General features: G+C 50.9%; 11 protein-coding genes across 11 annotated transcripts; 7 read left to right on the top strand and 4 right to left on the bottom strand.

Annotated features, from left to right (window-relative positions):
• Window positions 1–98: 98 nt before the first annotated feature.
• VFPPC_13027 (Oxo-4-hydroxy-4-carboxy-5-ureidoimidazoline decarboxylase) lies at window positions 99–682 on the top strand (the record flags this gene model as incomplete). Its single annotated transcript, XM_018290804.1, has 2 exons — window positions 99–578; window positions 635–682. 2 exons carry the CDS (start codon window positions 99–101, stop codon window positions 680–682), a joined length of 528 nt encoding a protein of 175 aa, XP_018149604.1.
• An 849-nt stretch (window positions 683–1,531) lies between these two features.
• VFPPC_01214 (acyl-CoA thioesterase) lies at window positions 1,532–2,831 on the top strand (the record flags this gene model as incomplete). Its single annotated transcript, XM_018281079.1, has 2 exons — window positions 1,532–1,918; window positions 2,013–2,831. The coding sequence occupies 2 exons, from the start codon at window positions 1,532–1,534 to the stop codon at window positions 2,829–2,831; spliced, it is 1,206 nt and encodes a 401-aa protein (XP_018149603.1).
• Window positions 2,832–3,952: 1,121 nt separating this feature from the next.
• VFPPC_01213 (subunit IV of cytochrome c oxidase) lies at window positions 3,953–4,801 on the top strand (the record flags this gene model as incomplete). Its single annotated transcript, XM_022428215.1, has 1 exon — window positions 3,953–4,801. One exon carries the CDS (start codon window positions 3,953–3,955, stop codon window positions 4,799–4,801), a length of 849 nt encoding a protein of 282 aa, XP_022284729.1.
• Window positions 4,802–5,349: 548 nt separating this feature from the next.
• Window positions 5,350–6,230, top strand: VFPPC_01212 (subunit IV of cytochrome c oxidase; the record flags this gene model as incomplete). Its single annotated transcript, XM_018281077.1, has 4 exons — window positions 5,350–5,440; window positions 5,524–5,619; window positions 5,730–5,989; window positions 6,069–6,230. 4 exons carry the CDS (start codon window positions 5,350–5,352, stop codon window positions 6,228–6,230), a joined length of 609 nt encoding a protein of 202 aa, XP_018149601.1.
• Window positions 6,231–6,822: 592 nt separating this feature from the next.
• Window positions 6,823–7,326, bottom strand: VFPPC_01211 (hypothetical protein; the record flags this gene model as incomplete). The annotated part of the gene is made up of 1 exon (XM_018281076.1): window positions 6,823–7,326. The coding sequence occupies one exon, from the start codon at window positions 7,324–7,326 to the stop codon at window positions 6,823–6,825; it is 504 nt and encodes a 167-aa protein (XP_018149600.1).
• A 1,306-nt stretch (window positions 7,327–8,632) lies between these two features.
• On the top strand, window positions 8,633–10,406 carry VFPPC_15317 (alpha-1,2-mannosyltransferase; the record flags this gene model as incomplete). The annotated part of the gene is made up of 5 exons (XM_018293070.1): window positions 8,633–8,919; window positions 8,986–9,384; window positions 9,456–9,542; window positions 9,601–9,997; window positions 10,068–10,406. The coding sequence occupies 5 exons, from the start codon at window positions 8,633–8,635 to the stop codon at window positions 10,404–10,406; spliced, it is 1,509 nt and encodes a 502-aa protein (XP_018149599.1).
• Window positions 10,407–11,442: 1,036 nt separating this feature from the next.
• On the top strand, window positions 11,443–12,399 carry VFPPC_13026 (50S ribosomal subunit protein L15; the record flags this gene model as incomplete). The annotated part of the gene is made up of 2 exons (XM_018290803.1): window positions 11,443–11,762; window positions 11,829–12,399. 2 exons carry the CDS (start codon window positions 11,443–11,445, stop codon window positions 12,397–12,399), a joined length of 891 nt encoding a protein of 296 aa, XP_018149598.1.
• A 1,043-nt stretch (window positions 12,400–13,442) lies between these two features.
• On the top strand, window positions 13,443–16,242 carry VFPPC_01208 (sorting nexin Mvp1; the record flags this gene model as incomplete). Its single annotated transcript, XM_018281075.1, has 4 exons — window positions 13,443–13,959; window positions 14,325–15,307; window positions 15,376–15,969; window positions 16,033–16,242. The coding sequence occupies 4 exons, from the start codon at window positions 13,443–13,445 to the stop codon at window positions 16,240–16,242; spliced, it is 2,304 nt and encodes a 767-aa protein (XP_018149597.1).
• A 323-nt stretch (window positions 16,243–16,565) lies between these two features.
• Window positions 16,566–18,642, bottom strand: VFPPC_01207 (dihydroxy-acid dehydratase; the record flags this gene model as incomplete). Its single annotated transcript, XM_018281074.1, has 5 exons — window positions 16,566–18,022; window positions 18,091–18,198; window positions 18,253–18,260; window positions 18,322–18,419; window positions 18,484–18,642. The coding sequence occupies 5 exons, from the start codon at window positions 18,640–18,642 to the stop codon at window positions 16,566–16,568; spliced, it is 1,830 nt and encodes a 609-aa protein (XP_018149596.1).
• A 1,428-nt stretch (window positions 18,643–20,070) lies between these two features.
• VFPPC_13025 (hypothetical protein) lies at window positions 20,071–21,092 on the bottom strand (the record flags this gene model as incomplete). The annotated part of the gene is made up of 2 exons (XM_018290802.2): window positions 20,071–20,868; window positions 20,955–21,092. The coding sequence occupies 2 exons, from the start codon at window positions 21,090–21,092 to the stop codon at window positions 20,071–20,073; spliced, it is 936 nt and encodes a 311-aa protein (XP_018149595.2).
• A 4,461-nt stretch (window positions 21,093–25,553) lies between these two features.
• Window positions 25,554–25,871, bottom strand: VFPPC_18737 (hypothetical protein; the record flags this gene model as incomplete). The annotated part of the gene is made up of 1 exon (XM_022430305.1): window positions 25,554–25,871. The coding sequence occupies one exon, from the start codon at window positions 25,869–25,871 to the stop codon at window positions 25,554–25,556; it is 318 nt and encodes a 105-aa protein (XP_022285951.1).
• Between the last annotated feature and the right edge of the window lie 814 nt (window positions 25,872–26,685).

The raw sequence follows: 26,685 nt of genomic DNA, 5'->3' as shown, positions 1-26,685 counted from the left end.
TTCGTGAATATTTCGTCTTAAACTATTTTCTGCTTCTCCTTCTCCTTCTCTCCGTCTACAATATTTTAAGCAAAGAGTACTCGAAACCCGTCTCCAGCATGGCGCAGAAGCTCCCTCAAATCGGCGAGCTGCACTCACTGCCAGAGGGCTCGCAGACAAATGCATTGGATCTCCTCTTTGAGCCCAGCCCAGCTATTCACTCGACCCTCCTACCTGTCATACAAAATACGAAATATTCCTCGTATCCGGAACTCATAGATCAATGCCGAACTGCGCTGTTCGATCTCGCATCCAAGTCTACTCCGGCCAATCCAAACTCCACACTGTTGTCCGTCGTCGGATCTCACCCAAGGTTGGGCTCCAAAAAGGTCGACTCAGCGCAGTCAGCCGCAGAGCAAGCCAATCTCCAAGGCCAAGGAGAGCAGTTGGCAGAACTTAATCGGGAGTATGAGGAAAAGTTCCCAGGCTTGCGATTTGTTGTGTTTGTAAATGGCAGAGGGCGACCTGAGATTATGAATGATATGAGGGTGCGGATTGACCGTGGGGACTTTGACAAGGAAGTTGATGCGGCACTCCAGGTGAGTGAGAGAATCTCAAATGTCTACACATTTTGTCACAAACTAATTCTTAATAGGCCATGTGTGACATTGCAAAGGATAGGGCGTCGAAGCTTTTGGCATAAAATACGGACTTGGGACATTGGCATCAAGTTGTTTATGTTTGCAAATTGGTCACCGCCCACTATCGCCTACTCCTTATGCGAAGGAATGGGAAACCACACAATCGCGGCTGATTGAAATTGGATGTCAGTTTGAGCAACATGTATGAAACAACACCTCGTTCTATGTCAGCGTTTTGTAGTATCATTAAGATAGAATTAAGAACAAGAAGCCTGCCAGTGGCTCACATTACAATCTGGGGCTTAATCCGGTGTCAATTGCCGATGTGTGTTCCCTACTTAACTAAGTGATAAAAGATAGGCATGGTGGCATCGCCATTTGCTTGTGAATCCCCTGTATTGAAAACTGGATCAGAGGTCGCTCAGATTTACCCCATATCAACATTTAAAGGTCCTTGGCTCCCTAACTGATGACACGAAGCTAGGCTGACCGGATGCTCTGCCCATCAACAGAGCGAGTTTTGAGTTGGCAGCCTGGTGGAGATAAATTGACATCTGGATGGAACAGGGGCAAGCTCAATTGACCAGACACTGAACTGCCTAAGCGAGTCAGCGCCAAATCATCAGGACAACAAGCGACATGGAGCACTTAGTGGGGTTCCAGTGATGCCGAGGTTCAACGTTCGACATGGAGCTTGAGGTCATTTATTTGGCTTGGCTCAAGCCGAGCAGTTGAGAATAACGCTTGAGTTCGAAATCATTGATCTCAGTCACTACAATGTGCTGTGTTGTTTCCTAACCTCGTCCGATACTAAGTAGTTGTGTCTTTTATTTCGGCAACGTCTGCAGCCATCTTGCGTCGCTACCATTCATCATTAGTTTCGCCCGCCAGACTGTGCTGCGACTTCAGCCATGAGCAACGAAAAAGGTGAAAGGGTAGAGTTCGAAGACACTCTTGAGCAGGCGCAACAACGAGCCATGGATTCCTATCGCGAGTGGCCGCGGATGGGTTTCGAAGAGTTTATGGAGCTTTCTCCCGTCCCAGAAGACACCCATAAGCAAGGACCGGGTGTAAAACGATACATGAGCCGCCAGCCAGCATGGATGGCAGGCAACGAGCTGCCTTGGGATGCGCTGTTCCAAAACTTAAAGGGTCCTCGGCCGAGACACAGTGGACTAGGTGTATTTGGCGGATGCGTATATGCCCAAGCGCCTTTAGCTGCTGCGAGGGCCATCGAAGAAGAAGAGAGGCAACAAGCTGCTGAGACTGGTGTTGTCAAGCCTGTGCCTGGAATCCACGTATGTTCCCTACCATCGCCTATTACCTTGGCCATTTCTTAATGCCATTATGTGACTTTCATTTCTTTCAGCTCAATACTAACATTAACCCTAGTCGATACAAGGCATTTTCACAATCCCAGGGCTCGGTGACCGGCCGTTCGTGTACGACGTCACCAATATAGTATCTGCTCGCTCGTTCTTTGGGCGTCAAGTCAATGTCCGACAGCCGAAACAGCCTTCCTCGAATCCAACTGGTCCATTTCCGGATTCAGACGCCGAACTCCCTCTCAACGATGTTTGCTTCAGCTGCATCACTACCTTCAAGCGGCCCGCGGAAGGGGCAGACGACGTCCAGTCATCCATGTCTGCTCAGAAACGATACGCAGATATACTGTCACAACGAGCTCCCGATGAATGGGAGCCTGCACCACAATCCGATATCGACATCATCACCTCGCTTTTCAAAGATTACAAAGGCCACGGAGCGTTTCCGATGCTAGACATGTACAAGGTCGACATGACGGACTACAACGACGACAAGGACGTTCCAGACCGCCGCCAGTTAATGCTGTACAGACCTCTTAAGCCTATCCCAAAGGAAGACGTCAACGGGCATATTGTCTGTCATGCTTTTGAAGCAGACAGGAACGGGCTGATCATGCTTGGAAACCATATGGGTTACGGGTTCAACATGGGCATGGCCGCCAGTCTCAGCTATTCGTTCTATGTGCACACCAACCCTGAAGATGCGGTGATGGATGCTGAAGGGTGGTGGATCCAGGAGATAAACTGGCCTAGAGTTAGTGCAAACAGATGCATGATGGAGAGCAAGATTTGGAGTCCAGAGGGTAAACACGTGGCTAGTGCGTACCAAGATGGTATGCTTGTGCCGGCACGAGGGCCTATGGAGGTGAAGGAATCAAAGCTGTAGAATATCAGGCGCTGGTTACTTTTTTTTTTTCGTGTTATGGTTCTTATAGACTCTGTAAATAGATCAAAACAGGTGTGTTTGTATTGATGAACAGGATGGCGGTGGTAAATATTATGCCTTGAACTCAGGTTGGGCAGGGAGAAGAGCAAATGGATAAGAGAAGAATCTACAGTGGGGGGTCAGAAGTACTTAAACAAGGAAAGGTATGGCATATCGCATTGTGTGCTGAGGCATATTGAGCTGTGTTAGCGTATATGTATACTTCGATATGTCCAAATACCTTTGACCACAGGCTGTAGTTCAGTGAAAAAGCAAACCTAAGTACTAGGTACTATTATGTATGTCGCGCATGGTATTGACAGCTGGCAGAGACAGTTGCCTAAGTTCAAACGCGCGTGCAAATAATAAACAACACGTGGATTAGCTTTTGTTCCTTTGCTTTATTTATTTCGCCTGGTTCTTTTCCTTTTGCTCACAGGGGCAATTCTTGTCCTCCTCTGCTCAACACCGCCATCGAGCTGAGGATAACATCAAGTACTTGACATTCCTTAACTGTACAGGCTTCAATACAGAGGTATTCACCTTTGGTTCTATTTCCCTACTTTGTCTATCAGTCTTGACTCTCAAATCTATCCATCTGCAGCAGCGACTCGCACTCCGAGGTCAACGCGACAAATACACTAGTCGCCTGGCAACATCATAGGGCACCCGTTAACACATTAGTGTTTTGGTATATCAACACGATACAACGTTTATACGAATGCCTTTTTTCTTCGATTTCCGTTACTAAGTCCAGGTAAGGTCAACCGCTGCCATGTTCAACATGGGAGGGCGAACTCCTTCTGCATCCCTAACCACAGACGCTAACAGACCTAGGTGGTTACAGTTACACCAGACGCATCAGCTTGTGGTTTTATACCCGTCAATCTTGGTCTGTCAACATGGCATTTCAAACAAGACAAAAGATCCTTGCTGAACCGACTGCTCAAGCACCACAAGTTCAGGGTCACCAAGCAGCAGACCGTTGCGATGAAGCAATCTCTCCAGGGTCAAGTTTTTAGAAAACACTTGGGACCAAATACGAGAGCGCATACGCTTGCAACGCTGAAGGAACCGTGTACATGGCGCCAGATTCTTTGAGAGGAGTGCCAGTTGGGAGAATCAGCGAGACGTCCTCATATTGGGAACAAACCTGGTCGTCTTTGGATGCCTTCATCGCCCAAGAACCCGAAGAAAAGCGCCTTAAAGAGATATATCACGCGAGAAGGCTAGCTGAGCCAGGCAATCAGTCCATTCAGAGCAAGGCTAAACTCCACCAAGACAACATGAGTAAACACGTCAAGATTCGGGAAGTCTTTGGAGCCAATACTCCGTACCACCCGAACCAGCTCGTAGCCAAGAAACATATGCCATCAGAGGGCTTGTGTCAGAAAGAGCTCATGTACCGCGTTGCATGTAAAATCTCTGATCTTAAGGTTCTCAATGATCAGGGAGTTTTAGCCATGGACGCTTTGGACTTTATTCGCTGGCGTATTGACCGCAAACTTGCGGAGAAGCTGAACCATCCAGGTCTCAACGGGAAGAATTTCGTTCGAACAATCATATACAAGTTATGCGATGAACCCAAGAACGACAATACCGGATATGCTGATCCCGTCATGCGGGAGGCAGTCCTCCTCTCTGCTCGCTATCAAAATCGTATAGCCAACTTCAAAACAGATGGCAGCAAAGCATGCGCACCTAGGGCCAAGTCTACACGACCGACGAAGAGAACACGCCAGGTTAATAGAGTTCGTCGTAGTCGCCTTCGAACTAATTTGTCCACAGAGCAAGCTGATACAGCACGAAGAGAAGAAGAGCGACAGGCAGAGAGGCGAGAACGTCGAGCTCAGCTGGAAGCTCAATCAGGGAGCTATCAAGGGGTGAATGCTTTCAGACAAATGCAGCAGGACAGGAAATCACAGGAGTAGTATACTCTTGAATCTTGGGGAAAGTTTTGGCTCGCGTTGCTTTGTCGCGAGTATGTGATGGCGAGTCTGGGGTTTGGATGCATGGCTTTAGGAGTTTTGTCACCTTTTAGCTCAGGGGACCGGTATGAACGGGTCTGCGCATGTGGGTTCTCAAGGTATTGATTGCAAGGACAGTATACACAATGTCAATTGGGTTGAATCGATGCGAAGGTTTTGACATAGTCGATAATGGGAAAAACATTGAGTCAAATGGCAGAGTGCAAGCTCAAACATGGCAATTCATAGTGGCGTAGATGTTGCAGGTCTGGTAACTGATTGATGAGCTCCAGCAAGCTTTCACGGGGCTTTCGGCTACGGCAACGAGCTGCTTCCGGATAATCGTCGGTCGCTTGTGATTCGTGCACCCATGATTGGTCAATTCCCGTCAGTCTATGGAGAAGCTTGGATTGGGTCAGTCAACTTCGTCTCGAAAGTCAGCCCATTTCACAAATCCCTCGACAACTTCTCAATCACATCGCCAACTCGCTCGCATCGACTGCAACGACACCATGTTTTTGCAACGCTCCGCCATCGCTGCGGCCCGCCGCGCCGCCGTCGCCCCCGTCGTCGCTCGCTCCTTCACCACCTCCTTCATTCGTCGTACGCAAATTTTCCCTGCCATCCGAACACGACTTGCCGTGTCGTGCTGCTATTGTCCGTCATCATCTGACTTTATACAACAGGCGAAGGTGCCAAGGGTCCTACTACCCCCAGCGAGCAGGCTGCTGCCCTTGCCGGCACTACCCAGAAGAAGGTCGGCGACTACAAGGTCTTGAACGGTACGTTTGGCACAGTATGGAAGGGGAGCTGGGGATATAGATGACCTCGGTCGGAACGAATTGAATCGGGATGATGGGCAAATTGACTGACCTTCTCAACCTCAATGCAGAGATCAAGTCTGAGGACGACCTCCTGGGACCCGGTGCCCGCCCCGGTACCGTTCCCACCGATCTCGAGCAAGCTACCGGTCTTGAGCGTCTGGAAATTCTGGGTAAGATGGAAGGCGTTGACATCTTCGACATGCGCCCTCTTGATGCCAGCCGCAAGGGAACTATGGAGAACCCAATCATGGTCCGATCTGCTGGCGATGAGCAGTACGCCGGTTGCACCGGATCTCCTGCCGACTCTCACGTCGTCACTTGGCTCGGCGTAAGTGAATAACCCAATTCTTTCATGGTTTAATACCACAATGTCAGAGAATACGGTAATTGACAATGAAATCATGCAGCTTTCTAAGGAGCGCCCCATTGAGCGATGCCCCGAGTGTGGCAGCGTCTACAAGATGGACTTCGTCGGCGCCGAGGATGACCACCACCACCACCACGGCCCCGAAATCGAGGAGCCCAAGACCTTCGCCGACTTCATCAAGCCTGAGTACCGATACCGATAAATCAATTCTACTGTAATGAGGGCGAGGGAGGTGCTAGAACAATCGTGTATTAAGGTCACCATGCTGTAGCTGATAGACGGGAAGGCGAAATATTCCACATGGAGAGGAGCAGCGGCCGTGTAGATTTATGGAGAAATCATTTCTATTTGTCTCTTAACATTATGTGTCACATAGGTGTTGTGATGAGTACAGTACAGCTTTTGTTAAAAGGCAACACTTCGCGAAACTCCGTGATTTGTAGGCGACTGTGTTGCTCCGAAAGCCTGATGTAGCTCTGACATGTGTCAAGGTTCCCTTATTATTGGTCATGATGTCGACATCGAATCGTGTCAGGCAGTGCTCGTCGGCGGTGATACAAAAATCGGCCCGCTGCCAACTTAGTGCGAGTGTGTTAGATGCCTTCTCGGCCGTACCAGCTAGGCACTTTCTCAGGACACTTGACGAGACGACCCTGGAGTTGGCCGCTCGCAAGATCATCGCCAGTCCGGTGTAGCGCCAGTGTCGCTTCTATCATTACACAAGTGATCTCATCAACACAAGTGAGAGGTGGTTTATCCAGTGATTTAAACCAATGTGTCCAAACTCTCAGTGCTCAACCCTCATCCTCGTCGAAGCTCAGTTTAATCTTCTTCGCCTTCTTCTTTACCTTTTTGTCAGCCGGTGTTTCCTGTTTTTGAGAGTGTATCTTCTTCTTATCCGTCTCATCCTTGTCTGAAGCATCATTGGCACTCTCACCAACCACCTTGCCAACTTTACGCTTTCGATGCCCAATGGATGCCTTGGGGTCTGCATCCTTTTTACCTGCCGTCTCATCCGGTTTTGAATCACTAGAGACATCTTGGTCAGGCTGGACCTGGGTGTCTGTAACTGTCCCATCTTTGTCGACCTGGAGATTCACCGTGTTCCCGTCCTCATCGACAACCAACGGCGCATCCTCTGCTTCTTCGCTGCTGGACCGTTTCTTTGCAGACCGCTTTTGTGCCGCTAGTAACGGATCAGGACCAGTAGCTCCTCCTGCCTGTGCGTGAAGACGGGCCAGAAACGGCGGCAGAGTGGAGCTGTAAGAGAGGTTCTTGGAGTTGATTTTCTCAGGCATGATGGTGTGTCGTGGTGGTGGTTTGTATGCAATCGTTTTGCCGTTTTGACTTCCAATTATCTCACAATCGTCATAGAGCAGGTTCACGGCGAGAGTCCTGATTGCTCATCACCATATTAGTCTTGTCTCTACCTCAATCTCACGAGAGTAGAGATTTGATGTTCGAACAGGTATAAAAGTCTCGTACAAGGAATAGGCAGGTACAGACGCAATGTTGAAAAGCTGGTGGAGGTACAAATCATCCAGAGCTGTCGGTGGCTAGAGCGAGAACTCCACTGACGTCTGGCTCAACGATTGCTTGGGCAATTACGTGGCGTTGATTGGCTACAAGGGGTGGGTCGAATGGTTCGCGTACCTTGCAATGCCTTGGTCAGTGTCAGTCTGGATTGTGGATTGCGCAAGGCATGAGAGAGGCATTGAATGGCGGGTGCATGTGGCGAGTGGCCAACTCGGCTGCAATCTGTTGGCTTGACTGGCTGCTGGGAAGCTGTTAGGAGGCTCTGGCATGGCATGGCTTCAATGCATGGGTCGGCATCAGCGAAGGGAAAGAAAAAAAAAGTCTCGCCCCTGTGCCGTCCAATGGGCCGCTATCAAAGCACCCGGCGTGCCAGCTTCCAGTTAGCGCAGAAGCCAAATTGTCAGGAGCAATGAACCAAACCAGACAAACCGGACTGGACGCTCTTTCGCAATCTCTCCTGTCCCATCTCCCGGCAGATTACGTTGGCTGCTAGCAACAACGTCTGTCACGCTTCCACCTCCAGTCGACTCAACGTTGCGATCCCAGAGTGTGCATTGACGGCTCTAGGTTCGCATCGTGGCCGTTTATTGCTTGGGCCGCTGCTCACTGTCTTCTGCTGCGCCGGCGTTGACGCGTTGGTCCATCCCATCTCCAGAAGGTCTGGTCATACAATTTTGATCCCTTCTATTTTCTCTTGGTCTTTCACCTTCGCGCCCCCGGACTTCCTGTCACTCGTTCATCCCCGGTTCGAACTCGATTTCTTTCTCGACGCGGGCGAGTTGACTTTTGCTGCATTTTTTGCAGATAGATCAGAAGAAAGAGGACACAGCAGCATTGGTCGTGTACATTTCATCCCTTGACAACTTTTTTTTACGCTGCATTCGCCTGTTGTAATTATCGCTTTCCACCACCCCTGACTCGCTTTCATCGTTCAACTCTTGGCGACTCCCTCGAGCACTCCTTATCGCCCCGGAGAGACTTTCCATTTCGACTGGCTGTCTTTCTCTTTAACTACTAGACATTTGGTACAATCTAGCTGTCCTGCCATCCGGCAGCTTCTCCTTCAACATGGATTTGTTTCGAAGAGCCTCGAGAATGGTCCCATCAACAAAAAAGCTACAGCTACCTGCTCACGATGAGAAGAGGGGCCCGGCCAAGAAGCACACACTGGCATCGAGACTAGCATTTTTTCGCCGGCCATTGCGGTTACGAGGCAATTCGAGTGTGTCCGTGCCGCTGGGTGTTGTCTTGATATTCCCTTTACTCGTCGTCATACTCATTCTGGTGCTCTTCGTTCGACACCCCAGCTCTCCTGGAAGAATATTAATGCCCGCTGGCGCGCCTCCCGCTATCCGGTTAGTTGAAATCAGTCCTTAACAAACAGTCATGATCCAGTCACTAATCGATGTATCTGTTTACAGGAAAATCAGCGAGAAACACGACAAAGTGTTTGTCACCGGCTGTTTAGAACCCGATGTTAGCCAACCACGAGCTAATGCGACCTTTGTTGTATTGGCTAGAAACAAGGAACTGGATGGTGTTGTCCAGTCTCTCAAGTCCATGGAGCGCCATTTCAACCGATGGTACCACTATCCATATGTCTTCCTCAACGACGGCGAGTTTGACGACCATTTCAAAGAAACTGTTCGCAATCACACCTCGGGTACCGTAGAGTTTGGCAAAGTTGGTCCCGACATGTGGGGTTTCCCTGACTGGGTTGATCATAAAGTTGCCAAGGAAGGTATAGCGAAACAGGGAGATGCCGCTGTCATGTACGGTGGACTGGAAAGCTACCATTTCATGTGTAGATTCTACTCGGGGTGTGTGACCATTCTCGCCCTGTTGCCGAAACCGTGAATGCCTTTATTTACTGATACTAATACTGAAACAGCTTCTTCTACAACCACCCGCTTCTTCTGAAATACGAGTGGTACTGGCGAGTTGAGCCCGAGATTACGTACTTCTGCGATATCACATAGTATGTTTTGCTTCCAATTCTCATATGAAAGGAAGGACAACAACTAACATGGCAATAGTGATCCGTTCCTGAAAATGATTGAGCATAACAAGACATACGGTTTCACGATTGCTGTCAAGGAACTGCGCGAAACCGTTCCCAACATCTTCCGCTACGCTTCGGCATACAAGCGACTGAACAACCTGACGTCTCAAGGCCTGTGGGAAATGTTTGTCGAGCCGCGAGATCCCGCCGAGGAGAAGAAGAAGGAACAGCTTCCCGACGAAATTTTGAAAAACGACCCTGCAAACAATGCTCCTCCAAAAATTGATCCCGAAGCAATGGAAACCGAAAAGTACAACATGTGCCACTTCTGGTCCAACTTCGAAATTGCAAAACTCAGCTGGTTCAGAAGCAAGGAATACAACGACTTTTTCGAGATGATGGATCGCAGTGGAGGTTTCTGGATGGAGCGAGTAAGTTTCATTGCATTTTTCATTAGAGAATACCAATTTTTGTCTCGCCAGCTGCTAACTTCATCTTCAGTGGGGCGACGCTCCTATTCATTCCCTTGCTGCCGGTGCTTTGCTGGGAGTTAAAGATATTCACTACTTCCGTGACATTGGCTACAGGCATACCACCATTCAACATTGTCCTGCCAATGCTCCATCCCGACAGCTTCCCCGAAAACCGTATCTAGAAACGACAACACTTGACGAAAAGAAGAGGATAGAGGAGGATAAGTACTGGGAGGACTGGGATGAAGTCAAAGAAAACGGTGTTGGCTGCCGATGCCGCTGCGATACCGACATTGTTGATGTTGAGGGTAAAGAGGGCTCCTGCCTTGCCGAATGGGTAGATGTTGCTGGCGGCTGGGCTCCTTAAAACGGAGTATTTGAGTACGAGACACTGCAAAATGGCTGAGCGAAGGCTTGCTACTTCGCATGCATCAACCGCGACAACAGCACATAAAAGTGTTGCCTCGTACTGGGCTACATTACCCGGCGGGAGTGCCAGGCTGCATGACACCCATGCAGTTCAGCAAGCTCGCAAAGCTGGGCCAGTATGAATCAATGGCGGGTGATGAAGTCGATGACGACACTCTTAAACAACGAAATCATTGGATGGCGAAAAAAGAGACGGCGTTTTGCTCCATATTCACAGCGAGGAGGAAGCATAGGCAAGCAAGCATATCTCACCTAGCGATTGGGGAGAGATGCTACACATATGTGTTTTACATTAGGTTTAATGGGTGCAGAGGCAACAGGGTTTATATTTGGTCGCCAATTCTTAGAGGTGGGATATACATTTGTACTCTACAAGAGCGAGACAGAGAGTTTGTCGTATTCTACAGACCGGGACTTGATGGTTTTTTGGACATGTCGGACTAGCGAACAGACTTTTTCTAATAACTGCGTTTGATTCATATTTCGAACCAAATTTCCGCATGACGTTCAATTAAGTAACGAGAACAGGATGTTAGATGGATTTGCATTTGCAATTTGGACCCATGGAATGTTGGGCATTGACACGCAGCAGAGGTGTCAAGTCACCAACTGCAGGGTGTCGACGAGCCTAAAGGCATATCCACAAATGCATACTGCAGTCATCATGCTTTTTGTAAACAAATTATATACATATATATATTAACTTTTCTCTATTTAATTTATCGACATAACTTGCTTGTATCAACATATCCTACTGGAGAAGACAGCCATCATCGTCAGTTCTTAGGAGCTCACTGTAGTGTCACTGTCAAGACCCACTCCAAGGACAAACAAACCGCTGTCAGCCTCAGGCACTCAAGTATCTCCTGTGGAGCACCAACGGCCTTTTGGCCTGGGAGACGGTCCAAAAAAATCAGGAGCATTCAATGCTCAATTGAACCTCAAGTTCTTCCCATTGACCCAATTGCGCAGCCATGCCTCCCCGACTATTACCGCCCAGCACTTCTTTCTGCTGCATAGCCACGACCAGTGCATCCGTCACCTCATTGACAGCTTGCTTGACGCGTCTGACGATCCTGCAAACTCGCAATGCTTCCATCCTAAGCAGCCTCGCCAACAACAAGGGTGCCATTCACATCAAGAAGAGAGTCGGTCGCGGACCTTCGTCTGGGCACGGAAAGACGTCGGGACGAGGTCACAAGGGTCAAAAGCAGCATGGAAAGGTGAAGCCGTGGTTTCAAGGCGGTCAGACGCCATTGATTGTGAAGCACGGTAGCATGGGTTTCACGAACTTGTAAGAGAATACGAGCAGACGATTAAAAAGGATGGAGAGAGCTAACGAAACGCTTCCATATTGTAGGAGGGCACCGCAAATGTCCGAAGTGAACCTCGATCAGATTCAGGAATGGATTAACCAAGGCCGACTCGATCCCTCGCAGCAGATCACACCCAAGGAACTCATCCAGAGCAAACTGGTTGGCAGTGTCAAGGACGGCGTAAAGATTCTCTCCCGTGGATCGGAATGCTTGAAACAGCCCATTGATGTCATGGTTTCGCGGGCCTCGGCTGGTGCTATTGCCGCTATTGAGGCTGCTGGTGGGAAGGTTACGACGAGATACTACACGAAGTTGGCGATTCAGCGACTACTGCGGGGGGAGTCGGTCAACACTGATAAGCCGCTGCCCGTGGGCAAGGAACAGGTAGAGACGGTTCTCGCGGAGGCAAGGAAAGCCCCGTTCCGGTATAGATTGCCTGATCCGACTAGCCGTCGTGATATCGAGTACTACCGGGATCCGGCACACAGAGGGTATCTGAGCTATCAGTTGGCGCCTGGACAATCGCCTAGTTTGTACTTTAGGGTGCCTGGTGAGCGGAAGATTAAGAGTGCGGCTAAGGAGGAGAAGAAGGCTGCTGAGGAGACTTTGTGGTAGAAGATGGGGAGGGGAGAGTTCTTGGCGGAAATTTGGGAACCGCTTGTACTACTATCATGATATAACTGTGTACTCGATTGGGATTGTATATACCAGAGGAATGGAAGAGATGATGTGCTGTATACTGAGAAAGGTAAAAGCTGTGTTGATATGTGGGTGCCGAAGTGTGTTCAGCTGATGAGAGATGGTCAGAGTGCGGGTATTGTACACTGGTACGCCGTAACAGACGCCATCATGTAGTACAGAAACTTGCACGTGGTTAGGTTCAGGAAGGTCCACGTTATTCTTGAAATCATCGAACTGGTTCTGGTACCCGAAAGGCGAGATGCTGATAACGAGAATCAATGGCATCGTGCAATGTACCAGGCCCTGTAGACCTCAGGAATTACTGGACTAGCGGCCGCACCCAGCTTCTAACATTGAAAGTTCTCCACTCCACATGCAGTCCCAGCCAGGTTCCAGGCTGCAGCACATGGATGACAGCGTTACACCTGAACTTGACTGGTGCATGTGGACTGGAGGCCAAGTCCAAGTGCAGCAATGTTGGTCTGGCTGCGCGGTTTCAATGCTTGGAAGCTGGAATCATCGACATGGACTGGCCATCCCGCTCCACCCAATCAATCCAATTGCCCCAGACCAGGCCTCATAGTTATCGTTCACCACATCACTTCATCATCTCATTGCGTGGGCGTATGCATTCATTTGCTCTTTGCTTTCTTCCCCGGTTCGTCAGCCTTCATTTCCTCCGCCTCCGCCTCCGCCTGCCGCAGCTAGACGCAGCTGTGTCAGACACCCTGCCAGCCTCGCTCCCAGGTGCCGTGCGACTCTCAGCCGAGCTTCCCTTTCCAGCATCGTCACTTACGCAGCATTGACGTTGACGTTGACGACAACCCCTTCGCAATTGGCCCTCACCCGATCGACAAGAGCCTCGCGCCTCTTTTTGCATCGCACCCGCGATCGCAGCTTCATTTCCTACTTCTGACCTCATCCACACTCTCCCGGCATAGACAAGTCTCGAAAGCAGCCATCTCACAGAGCTCGCCATGTCGCTCTTCGGAACCTCCCCCACCGAAGGGCATAACGAGCCATCCACGCCGAGCCGCCAGACTCCCAGATCGCGACGCGGCGGCAGCGGACTATTTGACGATTCTCCCTCCCACAAAGCTTCGTCCAACAGTCTGTTTGAGGATGGCAACGACGACGCGGACGATTCCTCCCCATGGAACATGCCCACGCCGCGGAAGCAGCAGAGTCGCGCCGACATGATACGGAACTTGTTGCCCGCCTCGGATGTCCCCGACAGCTATATCGAGACGTTTGATTTTCTCGTACGCGATGAAGGCAGCTCTGGTCGCGCAACGGCTGCTGGAATCGCCAAGCTGTTTGCCAATGCTCGTCTTGGTCCCGAGGCTCAGACCCGCATCATGTCTCTTGTTGCGCCGGGGGATGGCTCCGATGTGTCGCTTGGGCGGAACGAGATTAATGTGTTGCTGGCGTTGGTGGGCTTGGCTCAGGAAGGTGATATTATCAGTTTGGACAGTGTGGATGAGAGACGACGAAGTAAGTTTTTTGATCTATTTGATTTTGTTTTTGTGCATTCATTGGCCTATTTTGCCCCATCGGATGTGCATTGCAAGATCGAGACGTTGGTTATCCCATTTGTTCCAAGGATATCTGATGCTCATTGCAACGCTTAAACAGTGTTGTCAATGTCGAGATGCTGCATGCATTCAAAGCACAATTCAGTCCCCCATCATCCGGCCAATGCTCTCTACTCAAGAACCAGTTCAAGATGGGTCACTTGGTTATGTATTGATTGGCTACTCACCCACAGCACATTCTCGTTGTCATGTCTAAATGACCCTGTCACTTCGGTGGGGGGCAACGCAGCTCATTTTATTGACTTTCATTTCTTCTGTACCCAGACCTCCCGCAACCCAAGCTCCCCGGTCTCACCGCCGAGCCAGTACTACCACCTGTTGCCGAGCTCGCCGCGAAGCCGCCCCAAACGCCGAACGAGAGCCAAGTCCAAGCTGAGGTCCAGGCACAGCAGGACCAAGAGGGTGAAGCGAGTCGACAAAGTCAGGCACCCGCACCGGTGCATACACCACAGCAACCCAAGGCGTTTCGCCCAACTATGGATGACCCCGAAGACGACCCTTGGAACACTCCCGACGTTCACAAAGGTCACGACCACTCCAAGCTGAATGGTAGCAGCAACCATGCCGTTACGAACGGGCAATCGACCTTCCATCCTTCGCCAGCCACAAACATTGGAAACCAGAGCCTGAGTCAATACGCATCCGGAGACACAATATCGGCTTCTGCGCATGGCAGCAGACCAGGGAGTGATGCTATTCAAGGCCAGGGTGAATGGGGCTTCTACGGTAGCTCCAATGCCTCGGGCGGCGGTGGAGGCTTCAACGAGAATTCTCACAACATCACGCCGAGCGCATCGAATACAGCAAATCCCTTTGGAGGAGACGGCGGTGGCATCGACCGCTCCCCCGGACGTGATCCTCCGGCCACCACTGTTCGAACCACAAGCGGCCGGACGGGCTCCAGCGTCGAGGAGAATGTAATTGTCACGCTGATGCCCGGCAAGGAGGGCATGTTCATGTTCCAGCATCACAATTACGAAGTTTCGAGCCAACGGCGTGGAAGCAAAGTCGTCCGCCGGTACAGCGATTTCGTCTGGCTTCTAGACTGTCTACACAAGAGGTATCCTTTCAGGGTGCTGCCTCTCTTGCCCCCCAAGAGAGTTGCTGTGAATGGCAACCACTTATCCAACGACGGTGCCTTTATAGAGAAACGGCGGCGAGGATTAGCTAGGTTCTTGAATGCTCTAGTCCGACATCCAGTTCTCGGCCAGGAACAACTAGTGGTTATGTTCCTCACTGTTCCCACGGTATGTACTTCCCCATCCTATCAACAAGACGATATGCGCTTTAGTTACTGATTCTTTTGGGTGTCTAGGAACTGGCTGTATGGCGGAAACAGGCCACCATCTCTGTGCAAGACGAATTTACTGACCGTGCCTTACCGCCTGGGCTTGAGGACTCCCTCCCGCCTACTCTTGAAGAGCTATTCAGCCGTACGAGGTCTGGTGTCCGCCGTTCTGCTGAGCTGTACATCAATGTTTCCAACATTATGGACCGGCTTGTGAAGAGAACCGAGGGAGTAGCAGCGGATCACGCTCGTGTCGCGATGTCGCTCACTTCGCTTACGGAAACGTCGGCGGACACCTACGCCACAGACACAAACGAGATTCCATTGCTCAACGACGGGCTGACAGCAATGAGCAAACACCTGCGGACTTGCCAGACTCTGCTGGAGGACGAAAGCCGCGGCTGGGATGAAGGCGTGCTGGAGGATCTCAAGCGCCAGCGAGATTCTCTCGTCAGCGTTCGCGAGCTGTTTGACCGACGGGAGAAGCTCGACAAGGACAACATCCCGTACCTGGAGAGAAGGATCCAGACCAACGAGACCAAGTTGGCTGGTTTGCGATCCAAGCCAGAGGGTATGGTGAAGCCCGGCGAGATTGAGAAGGTAGCAGAGGCAATCATCAAGGTTCGTGCCCCTACGCAAGATAGCCCAAACAACAGTCGGGTGACTAACATTTTTATCTTTCAGGACAAGGAATCTATCGTCCAGCAACATAATCGGTCTATTTTTGTCAAGGAATGTATCCGCGATGAACTCATCACCTTCCAGTCCACGCAGTACCACGTCAGTCGCTGGAATCAGGACTGGGCAGGCGAGCGAGTCAAGTATGCGGAGATGCTGGCGGACAACTGGCGCCGTCTGCTGGATGAACTGGAGGGCATGCCGCTCGGCGACTAGACTACGCTGTTGTCGGGTTGTCTTTCCAACGCCTGAATTTGGCTTAATGGTTGAGCTGGGAGACACGCACTGTACATGTATTCAGAATCACTGCATAGGACGACACGGAGGTTGTAAGGTGTCCAAGACAGAGGGAGAAAGTACCGCGATACCCTTCGTCATTGTTACAAATAGCGAATGATGTTTCGGCATGCAGCACGCAAAGCACATGTAATGAAGACTATACTTTCTTGGTAGTTTTTTTCTTTTATTTCCTCTTTTTTAAACAGTCATGGTGGAATTGATACATATGCTACGTTTATTATCCAATTGTTGCCACTGATTCACCATCCGTCCGTCACAGCACCATGGCTAGCATCACCGACTAATTTCGCATATTTCGCCAACACACCCCTCTTGACCCTCGGCTCGGGAGCCTTCCACGCCGCCTTTCTAAGCGCCATCTCTTCATCCGACACAGCAGCATCGATACGATTCCTCTCAGCATCAATGGTGACTTCATCGCCATCTTGAACCAGGGCAATTGGTCCCCCGACCGCCGCCTCGGGAACCACATGGCCGACAATGAAGCCGTGTGAAGCGCCGCTGTACCTACCGTCCGTAACGAGAGCCACGTTGTTCAGGCCGGCGCCCATGATGGCCGCGCTGGCACGTAGCTGCTCGGGCATGCCGGGACCGCCCTTGGGCCCCTCGTACCGCACGATGAGGACGAGGTTCCCGTCCTCGCGCTTGATTTCGCCCCTTGACAGGGCGGTGTTGAGGTCGCGCTCGCAGTTGTACACGCGTGCTTTGCCGGTGAAGGAGAGGCCTTCCTTGCCGGTGATTTTGGCGACGGCCCCACCGGGAGCCATGTTTCCTCTGAGGATGCGGATGTGGCCGCTGGATTTGATGGGGTTGTCGAGCGGGCGGATGATTTGTTGGCCAGGGTCGAGGGACGGCCAGTCCGATACGTTTTCGGCGAGGGTCTTGCCCGTGACGGTCATGATGGATCCGTCGATGAGGTTTTTGGCGATGAGCATCTTGAGGACGGAGGGGGTGCCGCCTACTTGGTAGAGGTCTTCCATGAGGTACTTGCCGCTGGGGGCGAGGTCTGCGAGGAAGGGAGTGCGATCGCTGGCGCGCTGGACGTCGTCGATTGTGAGGGGGACGCCGGCCGTGTTGGCCATGGCGAGGAAGTGCAGCACGCCGTTGGTAGAGCCGCCGAGGATCATGGTCAGCACGAGGGCGTTTTCAAAGGCCGCGCGGGTGAGGAGGTCGCGGGGCCGGATGTCCTTCTCCATGGTGGTTTTGATGACTTGGCCTGCTCGTTCGCACTCGCGGCTCTTCTCGGGGGAGAGCGCCGGGTATGACGACGAGCCCGGGAGAGTGAGGCCCATGGCTTCGATGGCCGTGGCCATGGTGTTGGCCGTGTACATACCGCCGCAGGCGCCGGCCCCCGGACAGGCGTGCTTCTCAATGTCGGACATGACGTCTGAGCTTTGGCGGCCGGGCTTGTCGGGGTCCGTCTTGGCCTGGAGGCGGCCGTAGGTGTAGGCGCCGCTGGCTTCGTAGCAGGTGCTAATGTTGACGTTGCGCTCCAGCAGGGTGGAGTGGCCCTTGCGGATGGTGCCGCCGTAGATCATGATGAAGGGCCTGTTGTGCCGGGCTGCGGCCATGATTACGCCCGGCATGTTCTTGTCACAGCCGGGGATGGAGATGTTGGCGTCGTGGTGTTGTGCTGATGTGACGGATTCGATGGAGTCGGCGATGAGTTCTCGGGTTTGGAGGGAGAATCTCATGCCTTTGTGGTGTTAGTGTTTTGGACATATTATGTGTAGGTTTGTTCATGAGGTTGGGGTTTTAACGTACCGTCGCCGCCCATGGTGATGGCATCAGATACACCGACCGTGTTGAACTGCCAGCCGAGCATGCCTTCTCTTTCCACTGAATTCTTGACAATCTTGCCAAATTCAAGCACTAGCATTGTGAGACCGTGATATTACATGAATAGTAAAGAGTAGTGTATCTTACAATGGGTGCTAGATCAGCCAGTCAGTATTAAAGACTTCGTGGACGGGTAGAGGAAAGCAAAAGACGTACTTGCACGGGTTTCCCTCCCACCAAACGCTAGCAATGCCAACTTGGGCCGCATTCTTCATCGTCTTTTCATCAGGGACACCAGCTCCGTAGAGCATAGCCTAGTATGGTCAATACTCTCTCTCTCTATCTACCCGTCGAATTCGCAAACACCATGTATCATACCTGTGCTCCTGGAAAGTCATGCTCTCTGGTCAACGTCGTAGACCACCTATTCAACGGCCCCCCCGGCGGAAGACACTTGAACTGGATGTAGTCGACCGAGGACTTGGGGTCGTGGCCCGGTATCGCGGGAATGTTGGATTCTCCTCCCGTGTCAGCCATCGTGAGCACTGGCAATGATTAGCTGGCGCAATTGTTTCTATTTGCGTATAGCTTTTGTCACGTCAAGTGTTGCGGAGTAGGTCAATGCATCAAGGACTGTGGAAAGGGCGAATGGATGTCTTATAGGGAGGGAGGCATCGTGGAGGGAAATGCGGACAGAAGGCCGATGGACGGAGCTCAGAATCCGGGGTTTGCAGCGATTAGATGCAGTTCAGGTTGATGATGATGTACTTGAGTCTCGAGGAGGGGCAGCTTTTTGCGAAAAGAGGGGCAGAAACATGGCATTGGCATTCGGATATTGACACCTCATCCCACATGCATATGCAAGAGCGTGGGGAGAATGGCCAGAGATCGGGCATTAAACGACTTGACGTACCGGTTGAAAGTGTCGAGTCTGGTAGTGAGGTGTTAGGATGAGAAGAAGACAGTCTTGTCTTGTCTTGTCAGGTAGCTCAAGTGCGATTCGATGTGTGTGCCTACCTGGGTACCTAGGTATGTAGGCGTATGGTACCTAGTATGGAGGGGCAGATGGAAATAATCAACCCCAAGTGTCAAGTTCAAGTTCAATTCAAATTCATTTCAATCCAATTACTCCCAGGCAAGGACATGTCAATTGTTCGTTCCCCCACACATGCATGTGCATGCCACTGTGGATTATGATGCATCATCATCGCCTTGCTAAATTAATATGTTGCTCCACCAGAGCTCGAATCATCGAATCGTCGTCCATGTATTACATTCTGACCCCCTCGCCGCACTTTACCAACAGAGAGGGCGTGCAATACTGTATTGACTGCACTCCGTACTCCGTACAATACAACCCAATTTATCCAGACTACACTCCCTCTTATTGCCGGTTTCGGGGCCTGCTGTGCCGAATCGTGAGCCCATTGACGGTTAAAAAGTCCACATGCGTCAATATCATCGGCTTTTGAACCATTTATCCGATTGCCTCATTTCAATTTGAACGGCTACATGCATTATTCATTTAGATGTCAAGTTGCCATTGCCGACTGAGTAAAGGGTTCCCACCAGGTTGAATTGACCACCAACGTTTCGCACCAGTTAGAAATGCGAATAACACAACACGTACGTAGCTCTGTCACGCGTTCCCAAATATGCATCTGGATCCCATTATCATGCTCTGGTCTCATCTGCTCTGCTCTCTTGTGCCCGCCCTTTTCTGCTTTTGAAGCTAGCTATGCCGAGGACGCATTACTTCCCTGGATCCCAAAACAAACAAATACATAAATAAAACCATAAGCTGTACCCTGTCCTTCCCTGCCATACCCAGCCCTGCCTGTAAACCAAGTTGCAAATCGCCTATACTCATACAAGTTCTAGCACCAGCTTCCTAAGCACCAACGCCGCGTCAATATAGCTATTTCCTGCGTCCCGGTAGCATCTAACTCATCATGACTGTCATATTCAACGGAGTCGTGGCTCAGTGTCATCGTCCAGTATGGATGATATCCTCGTCTTATCTTGTCCCCTCGCCCGGCGGTCTTTGTCAGGGCTGGCAAGAGGCGTGATGGGATTGCTCTCGCTATATTGGCAGCAGGCTCCGGTTTTCCAGGCTTGCTCCAGCGCAACCGCAGACGCATTCATGCCGTAATCATCAGCAATCACGGCCCAGAAGGCGTTTTTGTGCGCTTCGTAGACGGCACGAAGCCGTTGCATGTCTACATGAGCCGGAGTATGCACTGAGGCAGACGGCGGAGACAGCCGAGAAGTATCCAGTCGAAGAGGTGGAACAGGAGACTGGTAAACAGGGCTACCGTGGTGGTGCATGCTGACTGGCGGCAGCGGCTCGTTGTGCTGCTCAGGTGTCACCATCGGATATCGAGGAATTGATTCAGGGCCCTGGCAGAAAGGAAGGACCTCTGGCTTGGGCAAAATGGCCGGCAGCCGTGGAGACCTCTCCACAGACATAATGCGCGACAACTGCATGTCACCGTTGAGGGGTTTGGGGAGATAACTGGCTCCGGCCATGGAAGGCGAGAGCGAACGAGTCTCCCCTCGGTAGATGGGGCTTGAAGATGCTGCCGCCTGGCTCGGTGAAGGATCCGAGGAACCAGAAGAGCAAGAAGCAGTACGCTTACGTCGAGTGCTGCCATGAGACAGCTGGTGGTAATGCAGGCGACAGGCAAGCTCTGTCTTGTTTAGATGAGCGGCAATATGCTTATACGGCATTTTCTGTAGTCGAGTCTGGAGAAGATATGCTTCCTGTGACATACGAAGCAAACAATAGGTCAGCACACTTCCTGCACTTCACACAATAGCATCATGTAGTATAGTTTAGTATAGTATACCTCATCTTCCCTCCATGCTCTACCGCTACCAGTGAGTGGTGTCTTCCTATTCTTCGTCACGCCATTCTCGTGTCGCTGCATGGCGTCTTTGATCGGTGTATACACAGAATGAACTTGTACCACCTGTGTCCGAGACATTATCCTTGGCCTTTGTGGATGTTCTGTTTCTTTTTTTCGTATGAGGTATTGGCCCAGTTGTAATTTGTATCGATGGTTCTTGCTGGGTTTACCCTTGTTTTCGTGGCTTCTGGGGTTGTGGGCGAGAAACGAATGTTGTTGGGTACTATAAACCGAGACGGCAAACCAGGCCCTTCACGGTCGTCGTATTCTTCTTTCCGTTTGCTTTGTCAAGATGCTAAAAAATTTCAAAGTCCAGCCTTGTAACGAGATTCGAGATAACGACGCAAGTGGACCGTTCCGGTGACGTTGATGAAACAAAAAGCAGCCAAAAGAAAATAAAGTATAATAAAGTCAACCAGGATGATTGAAATAGAGTCAAAGGAGCGTCAGCAGCTTAGCCAGTTGGGTGATTAAGGAAAGTAAATGCCGGCTGCGGAAAGGGGGAAGAAGAAGAGAGAACAAGAAACGAAGAAACGACTGGATGAGCGCAAATCGCGAAACCAGAGCTTTCAAGGTATTTATTGTAACAAGAAATAAAAAAAACAGAGTGTCAGCATACTCTGGGAACGAAGAGATAATAAACCAGAAGAATACAAGACCAGACAGGCATGCTAGTCGATGTCAAGGCCCCGGACCGGCGGGTTTGTCCACCATCGTTCTACGAAACAACTTTGGCGGTGATGTTCCGAGTCTGGGACATCGTGGACCAGGGGCCCTGTCACTCTTGAGATCTAGCCCTGTTACATCTAAGTTCGGCCATCCATCCTGTGACAGATTTTGAACAATAAGCATATTGTTTTGGCCTGATCCTCACAACAACATGAAATCCCGTTTTGGCGACTCATCGACACGAAATCATCGGGTGGGGGTGGCCATAAATCTGCGGCGAGCGTGGAGCTGGTTGCCCTTTTGGCGATGTTTTCAACGACTAATGCGTTTACCGTTGTTCGAATCGTGAAAATAAAAGGGCCACCAAAATATCTCCGTCATTCCCACAGCAGCCACTGCGGAACATTGGCCAAGACATAGGTGGCTTTGCATTTCCAGCTCCAGCATAACCACTCACACAATATCCTCGTCTGCTTGAGCATATGCCAGTTGTCAGTCAGTACTAATCTCGTGCTTGACACAGTCCGGTCGTCGTCACCATTCCGCGTGCCAAAAATAAGACACACTCGAGTAGCGGGTTGGCCCCTCCAAAGTCACCGGCTGTGCAGGCATGCTAATAAACGCCATCCTAAAGTCGGTCTGTATACAAAGCAAAGCACTTAGCTAGGTCGAACACGTCAGGCGAGCAACGAATAATCTGCTGGTGAAGGAGCTGCTAGCCAGGCTCGGGTAGACACGCTGCCGCGGCTGCAACGCACAGAGGTTCAGCTTGGCATCTGAACTACAGTAGGGAGATCCTGTGACAACGGCTTTGAAGGGACCGTCTGCTAGAATTCGTGTCTGGTTCGTATGTTACAGACAGGCGGCTCTGTTGAAAATTCGGAACTCCTGGTTGGTGCCGACCAACCCCTGGTTCAACGAAACCCCCTCCTCAGCCGCCGATGGGCGACACAGCCCTGTCCATGTTCCTGCGTTGGTCGGAAATGCAGGGAGTTTCGCCAGAATAATGCGAGACCTCCTCTGAGCCGTTTGGTTTGAAAGTTGCCACATTGAAACGTAGATGCTGTTTCTTATGCCAACCCAATGCCCCAGTTACAGGGTGTCCCGGCAAGTTTCGTCAGTTAGTGTACGCGGCACACAAGGCGCAATTATCAGGTCTCGGAAAGCCAGCCAATGTGCTGGTGTTGATGGAAGCGGCACCGGCACATGCTTTGCAGACAAAGCAGAGAAACAGCGTGAAAAGCAGGACAGTGGAGGTGTCTAGATGTTATCTCTTGTTCTCTCCACGCCTGGAAGCAGGCGGTTGACATACTACACATCGGAAGTGTTTAGAAAACTTGGTCGATTTCGTCTATGTTTTCCAAGATCGTCTGGTCTGTGCAACTTTCCTACAAGTTTGTTCCGGCTGCAAAGACAGACTGACATATGGGTTGACGTGCTATGAACTACTTGTGGCGTTCCTAAGCGCTCCAGGAGCAAGGAGCTGTCCCTGGGACCCTGGCTGCCGCGGGGCTTGGTTTGGGGTCCCTTGAAACTCGCTAATGTAAAGTCGCAATCTCAAGTTGGTCTCAGCCTTGACACAGAATGTGAAGATTTTAACACAAAGGCGCTCCCAGAAGTTGTAGTGAAACTCGGATTCTCATCTTGCAAACAACCTTATTCTGTTTGCCGTCTTTTCGTCCCAATGTCGAGTGCGACTTCTCTCAATTCTTGTTTTCTCGTACTTCTGAATCTCATTGTTGACACGAAGGCTCTGACTGGTGGATATTATGTGAGGGTTCAATGTCACCAGTGGTAATCATTGTTTCCCAAATCCTTGGCATGGGTTGACGGCATAACTGAAACTGTGTGGTAAGTCAGCGACGTCACAAAAGATCGTGTTCAATCATCTGACCTGTGAATTTCTGTCCCCATTACGGTGTGAATGACGAAACGACGTAGTGTTCCTGCCTTCGCCAAAACCCGCTCACAGCAGGCCGAAGGACTAACTCCGGCCGACGTATGAAGCAATTGGCTGTCGCTGTTACCCTCAACAGAGAGCTTGAGCCAAGCCAGCAAACGCACTTCGACCTTTCGGACGAAACCTGCGTTCTAGTGTCTAGCCACGAAGATGGAACTTGGCCTGTTTCAAGATCCACGCATGACGACGATGAGCTGATATTTGTCCACGAAGCATGAATGTTCACCACGGGCTGCCACTTCATGATTGCCAATTGATGCCTGGAGCATTAAAGACTGACCATTTTTAATCACCCGTTTCCTCCGCTCTCCATAATTGATCTGCCTTGGATGGTTCTCGCTTGCTGATCAGGGTCATGTCCGAAGCGACTGTTGTCCGGAAATCGTTCTTCAGCTCATGTTGCATCGATACCTCTTCTCAAGTTTAGCATACTTCCAGGTGGTTTTTATTTCCATAAGGATAATGGTGTCGAGAAAATTAGACGAACTTGTGTCAAGGTCGGAAGATCATTGTGCTAACTGAATATAAACGAAGCTCAAACTTTCACCTGGTCGAGCCGAGCAGCCAGATGTTTGGCCGTCATGCTCCAAAGAAATAATCATCTTGCCGTCTGCCGATTGGGACTCTGTGCACAAAGCACCGTCGTTGCTGAGGCGATCCTAATCTTCAAAATAGCCTGACCAAACCCATGAAGGAGGTTATTGTGCATAGCCGTTTACCCAACAGCGTGGAGACGACTGAAAGTACCCAAGCGAAAGGATCGACAGAGTAGCTCACTGTAACTGTGTCATAAGGAGAGTGGTTGAATCGTTTTCACGCAAAATTACTCAAGGTGCCAACAAGCTTGGAAAGTTTGCATTGCGGTTTATATGTAAAGGCTCAAATTAGATTCATCGCCTGGAGCTTGAGAAGCCCACGCACCAAAAGCAGCCATCCTGGTCCGAGTCTCCTGCTGGCGGCTGAAGGCCATGTGGAGCTTGGGGGCACATGATGCCCAGCAGCAGCGTCTCCTTTCAGTCCAAGGAAGCAACTAAGGCTGTCAGACGAAGCAAGTAGCTGGTACAAGGGCATTCGAAACCACAAATGCCGGTGGTGTACTGTACATCGATCGAGACAACTTCGGAACAGTTACCGACAGGACAGAGACAAATTGTGCAGAGCCACCTTGAACACAGATAGGGGGCATTGAACGTCAAATGGCTCGAGTTATCGGGATTCACGCAACGGCAAATAGACAATCTCGTCTACGCTGATTCTTCGATCGAAGTTGAATGGAGGTTGACACCTCAGGCAAGCCTCGTCTGTGCAGGTGATACGTATCAATATGTTTGAGCCCAGACAACTAACTTAACGAACGACAAAAATAAAAGCTAGTAGAGAAGGAGCGACCATTGATCAAATCGCACGCGCTTCTAGCAAGAACCCTGCCCAAACAACCAGAGGTACCAACTAGGTAGGCGAAGAAAATTTTCCTAACTTTACCTCTTCATGAGTAATTCATTCATTTTCATTAAATTTAGAAACCATGAGCATTGTTTCGTCTCCATCTTTTTTAACATGCAAATCACTTCACCACCCCCAACACTGCTTTATTTTTCCTGATGGCAGGGGTTATTTCATCTGGGTCCTCAAAGCTTTCTTAGCTTTGGAGCTTGGCTGCCACTGGTGCTCTTGCGAGGTACGTACTGCTCGTTAGTCACTGATCGAGGGCTGACGTTGACATATGATGACGCCTTGGTGTGCGAGCAGAGAAATGAGGCAGCTTGATTGGCTCGAGTCAGCCAGGCTTGCATTGAATGCACTGATGTAAAGACACGTTCATGACGGTGGGACGTTTGTAATGCCAAACCATCTATCAATATTCGCACATTACTATTCACCCAAAATACAGCAAGATTATACAGTGTATATTATACTGATACACAGTCACGCCTCTGCTTCATGTGGTCCACGCCCTCCCAGCCCCAGCCTTCATTCGTGCCGATGGGTCCAAGGCTTCTTCTCGCCTTTCCTCCCCTTCCACCAGACCAAAAAGCACCCACCAGCCGGTCCAAAACATCGACCACCTCCCCCCAGAGAGTTACTTGGGCTCGAAGTACCAGACCGGACCAAACCAAACCAGAGTCCAGTCTCTTCTTCATCCTGTCCTCACTCCCGTCGGCACCTGGCCTGTCGCTCTCGCTGTTGATGTCGCTGGGATCCACCGCCTGATCAATTCGAGATCTCATCCAGGTTTTGCTCGGTTGCGTCAACACCAAAGGTTGCGCAAAAGGGGAAGAGGAAAATCACCAGACTCGTCAGACGGTGTCGTGTCCTGCCGTGCCCTGTTGTGCCGGCGCTCGCTGTCCTCAACCCGCATCGCCCGCTTCAAGCTTGAGCACTTGCGCAGCTTTCTTCTCTTCGGCAACCAACGCCCAGCATCGCCACCCTGGGACCCCATCTGTCGCCTCATCAGCTGCTGTGCTTCTGTTCTCATCAGACACGGTCGCTTTTGCTATCCTTGACGAGATAGAAATTGACTTGTCGGCTACACAAAAGGCTGTCGCCAGAACATCAGCTTACTGCGCTCTTGAGCTATCAGCAACCAGGAGCTTCGGACACACTTGCACTTCGGCAACGCAAAGCAACGCACACTTCACACAGAGCCAATTTCACTCACCACCACTCATCCGACTTGACCCAGCCAGACCAGACTCACACCTCTCACAGAGCTAAGCCCACTTTATCACCTCGCCCACACCATCAGGCCACTGGCTCGACCAGTCACCCAGCTCAGTCTAGCCCGGCTCGCCCGCCTGGCCTGTCCAACCAGCCTCCACCACTAAATTCCTCCCCCGACGGAGGACTCCCGAATCCGTCAATTACCTTGGGCTGCCCAGCTTCCCAAGTCGCAGAACTTGTATTACGCAAACCCGTGGCTCTGCCCTTCTACCACTCAAGACCCGAGCCTCGGACCACCTGTGTGACTTTGACCTGCTTCACACGAGGAACTTTCCTGCGCGATCCGCCCGCCCAGGAGAGCAGACGGACAGAGTAGTCTCG

This window comes from Pochonia chlamydosporia, chromosome 1 (genome assembly GCF_001653235.2).
Source record: "Pochonia chlamydosporia 170 chromosome 1, whole genome shotgun sequence".
NCBI lineage: Eukaryota > Fungi > Ascomycota > Sordariomycetes > Hypocreales > Clavicipitaceae > Pochonia > Pochonia chlamydosporia.
Note: the sequence above shows the minus strand (reverse complement) of the source record. Positions and strands in the feature narration are given on the sequence as shown.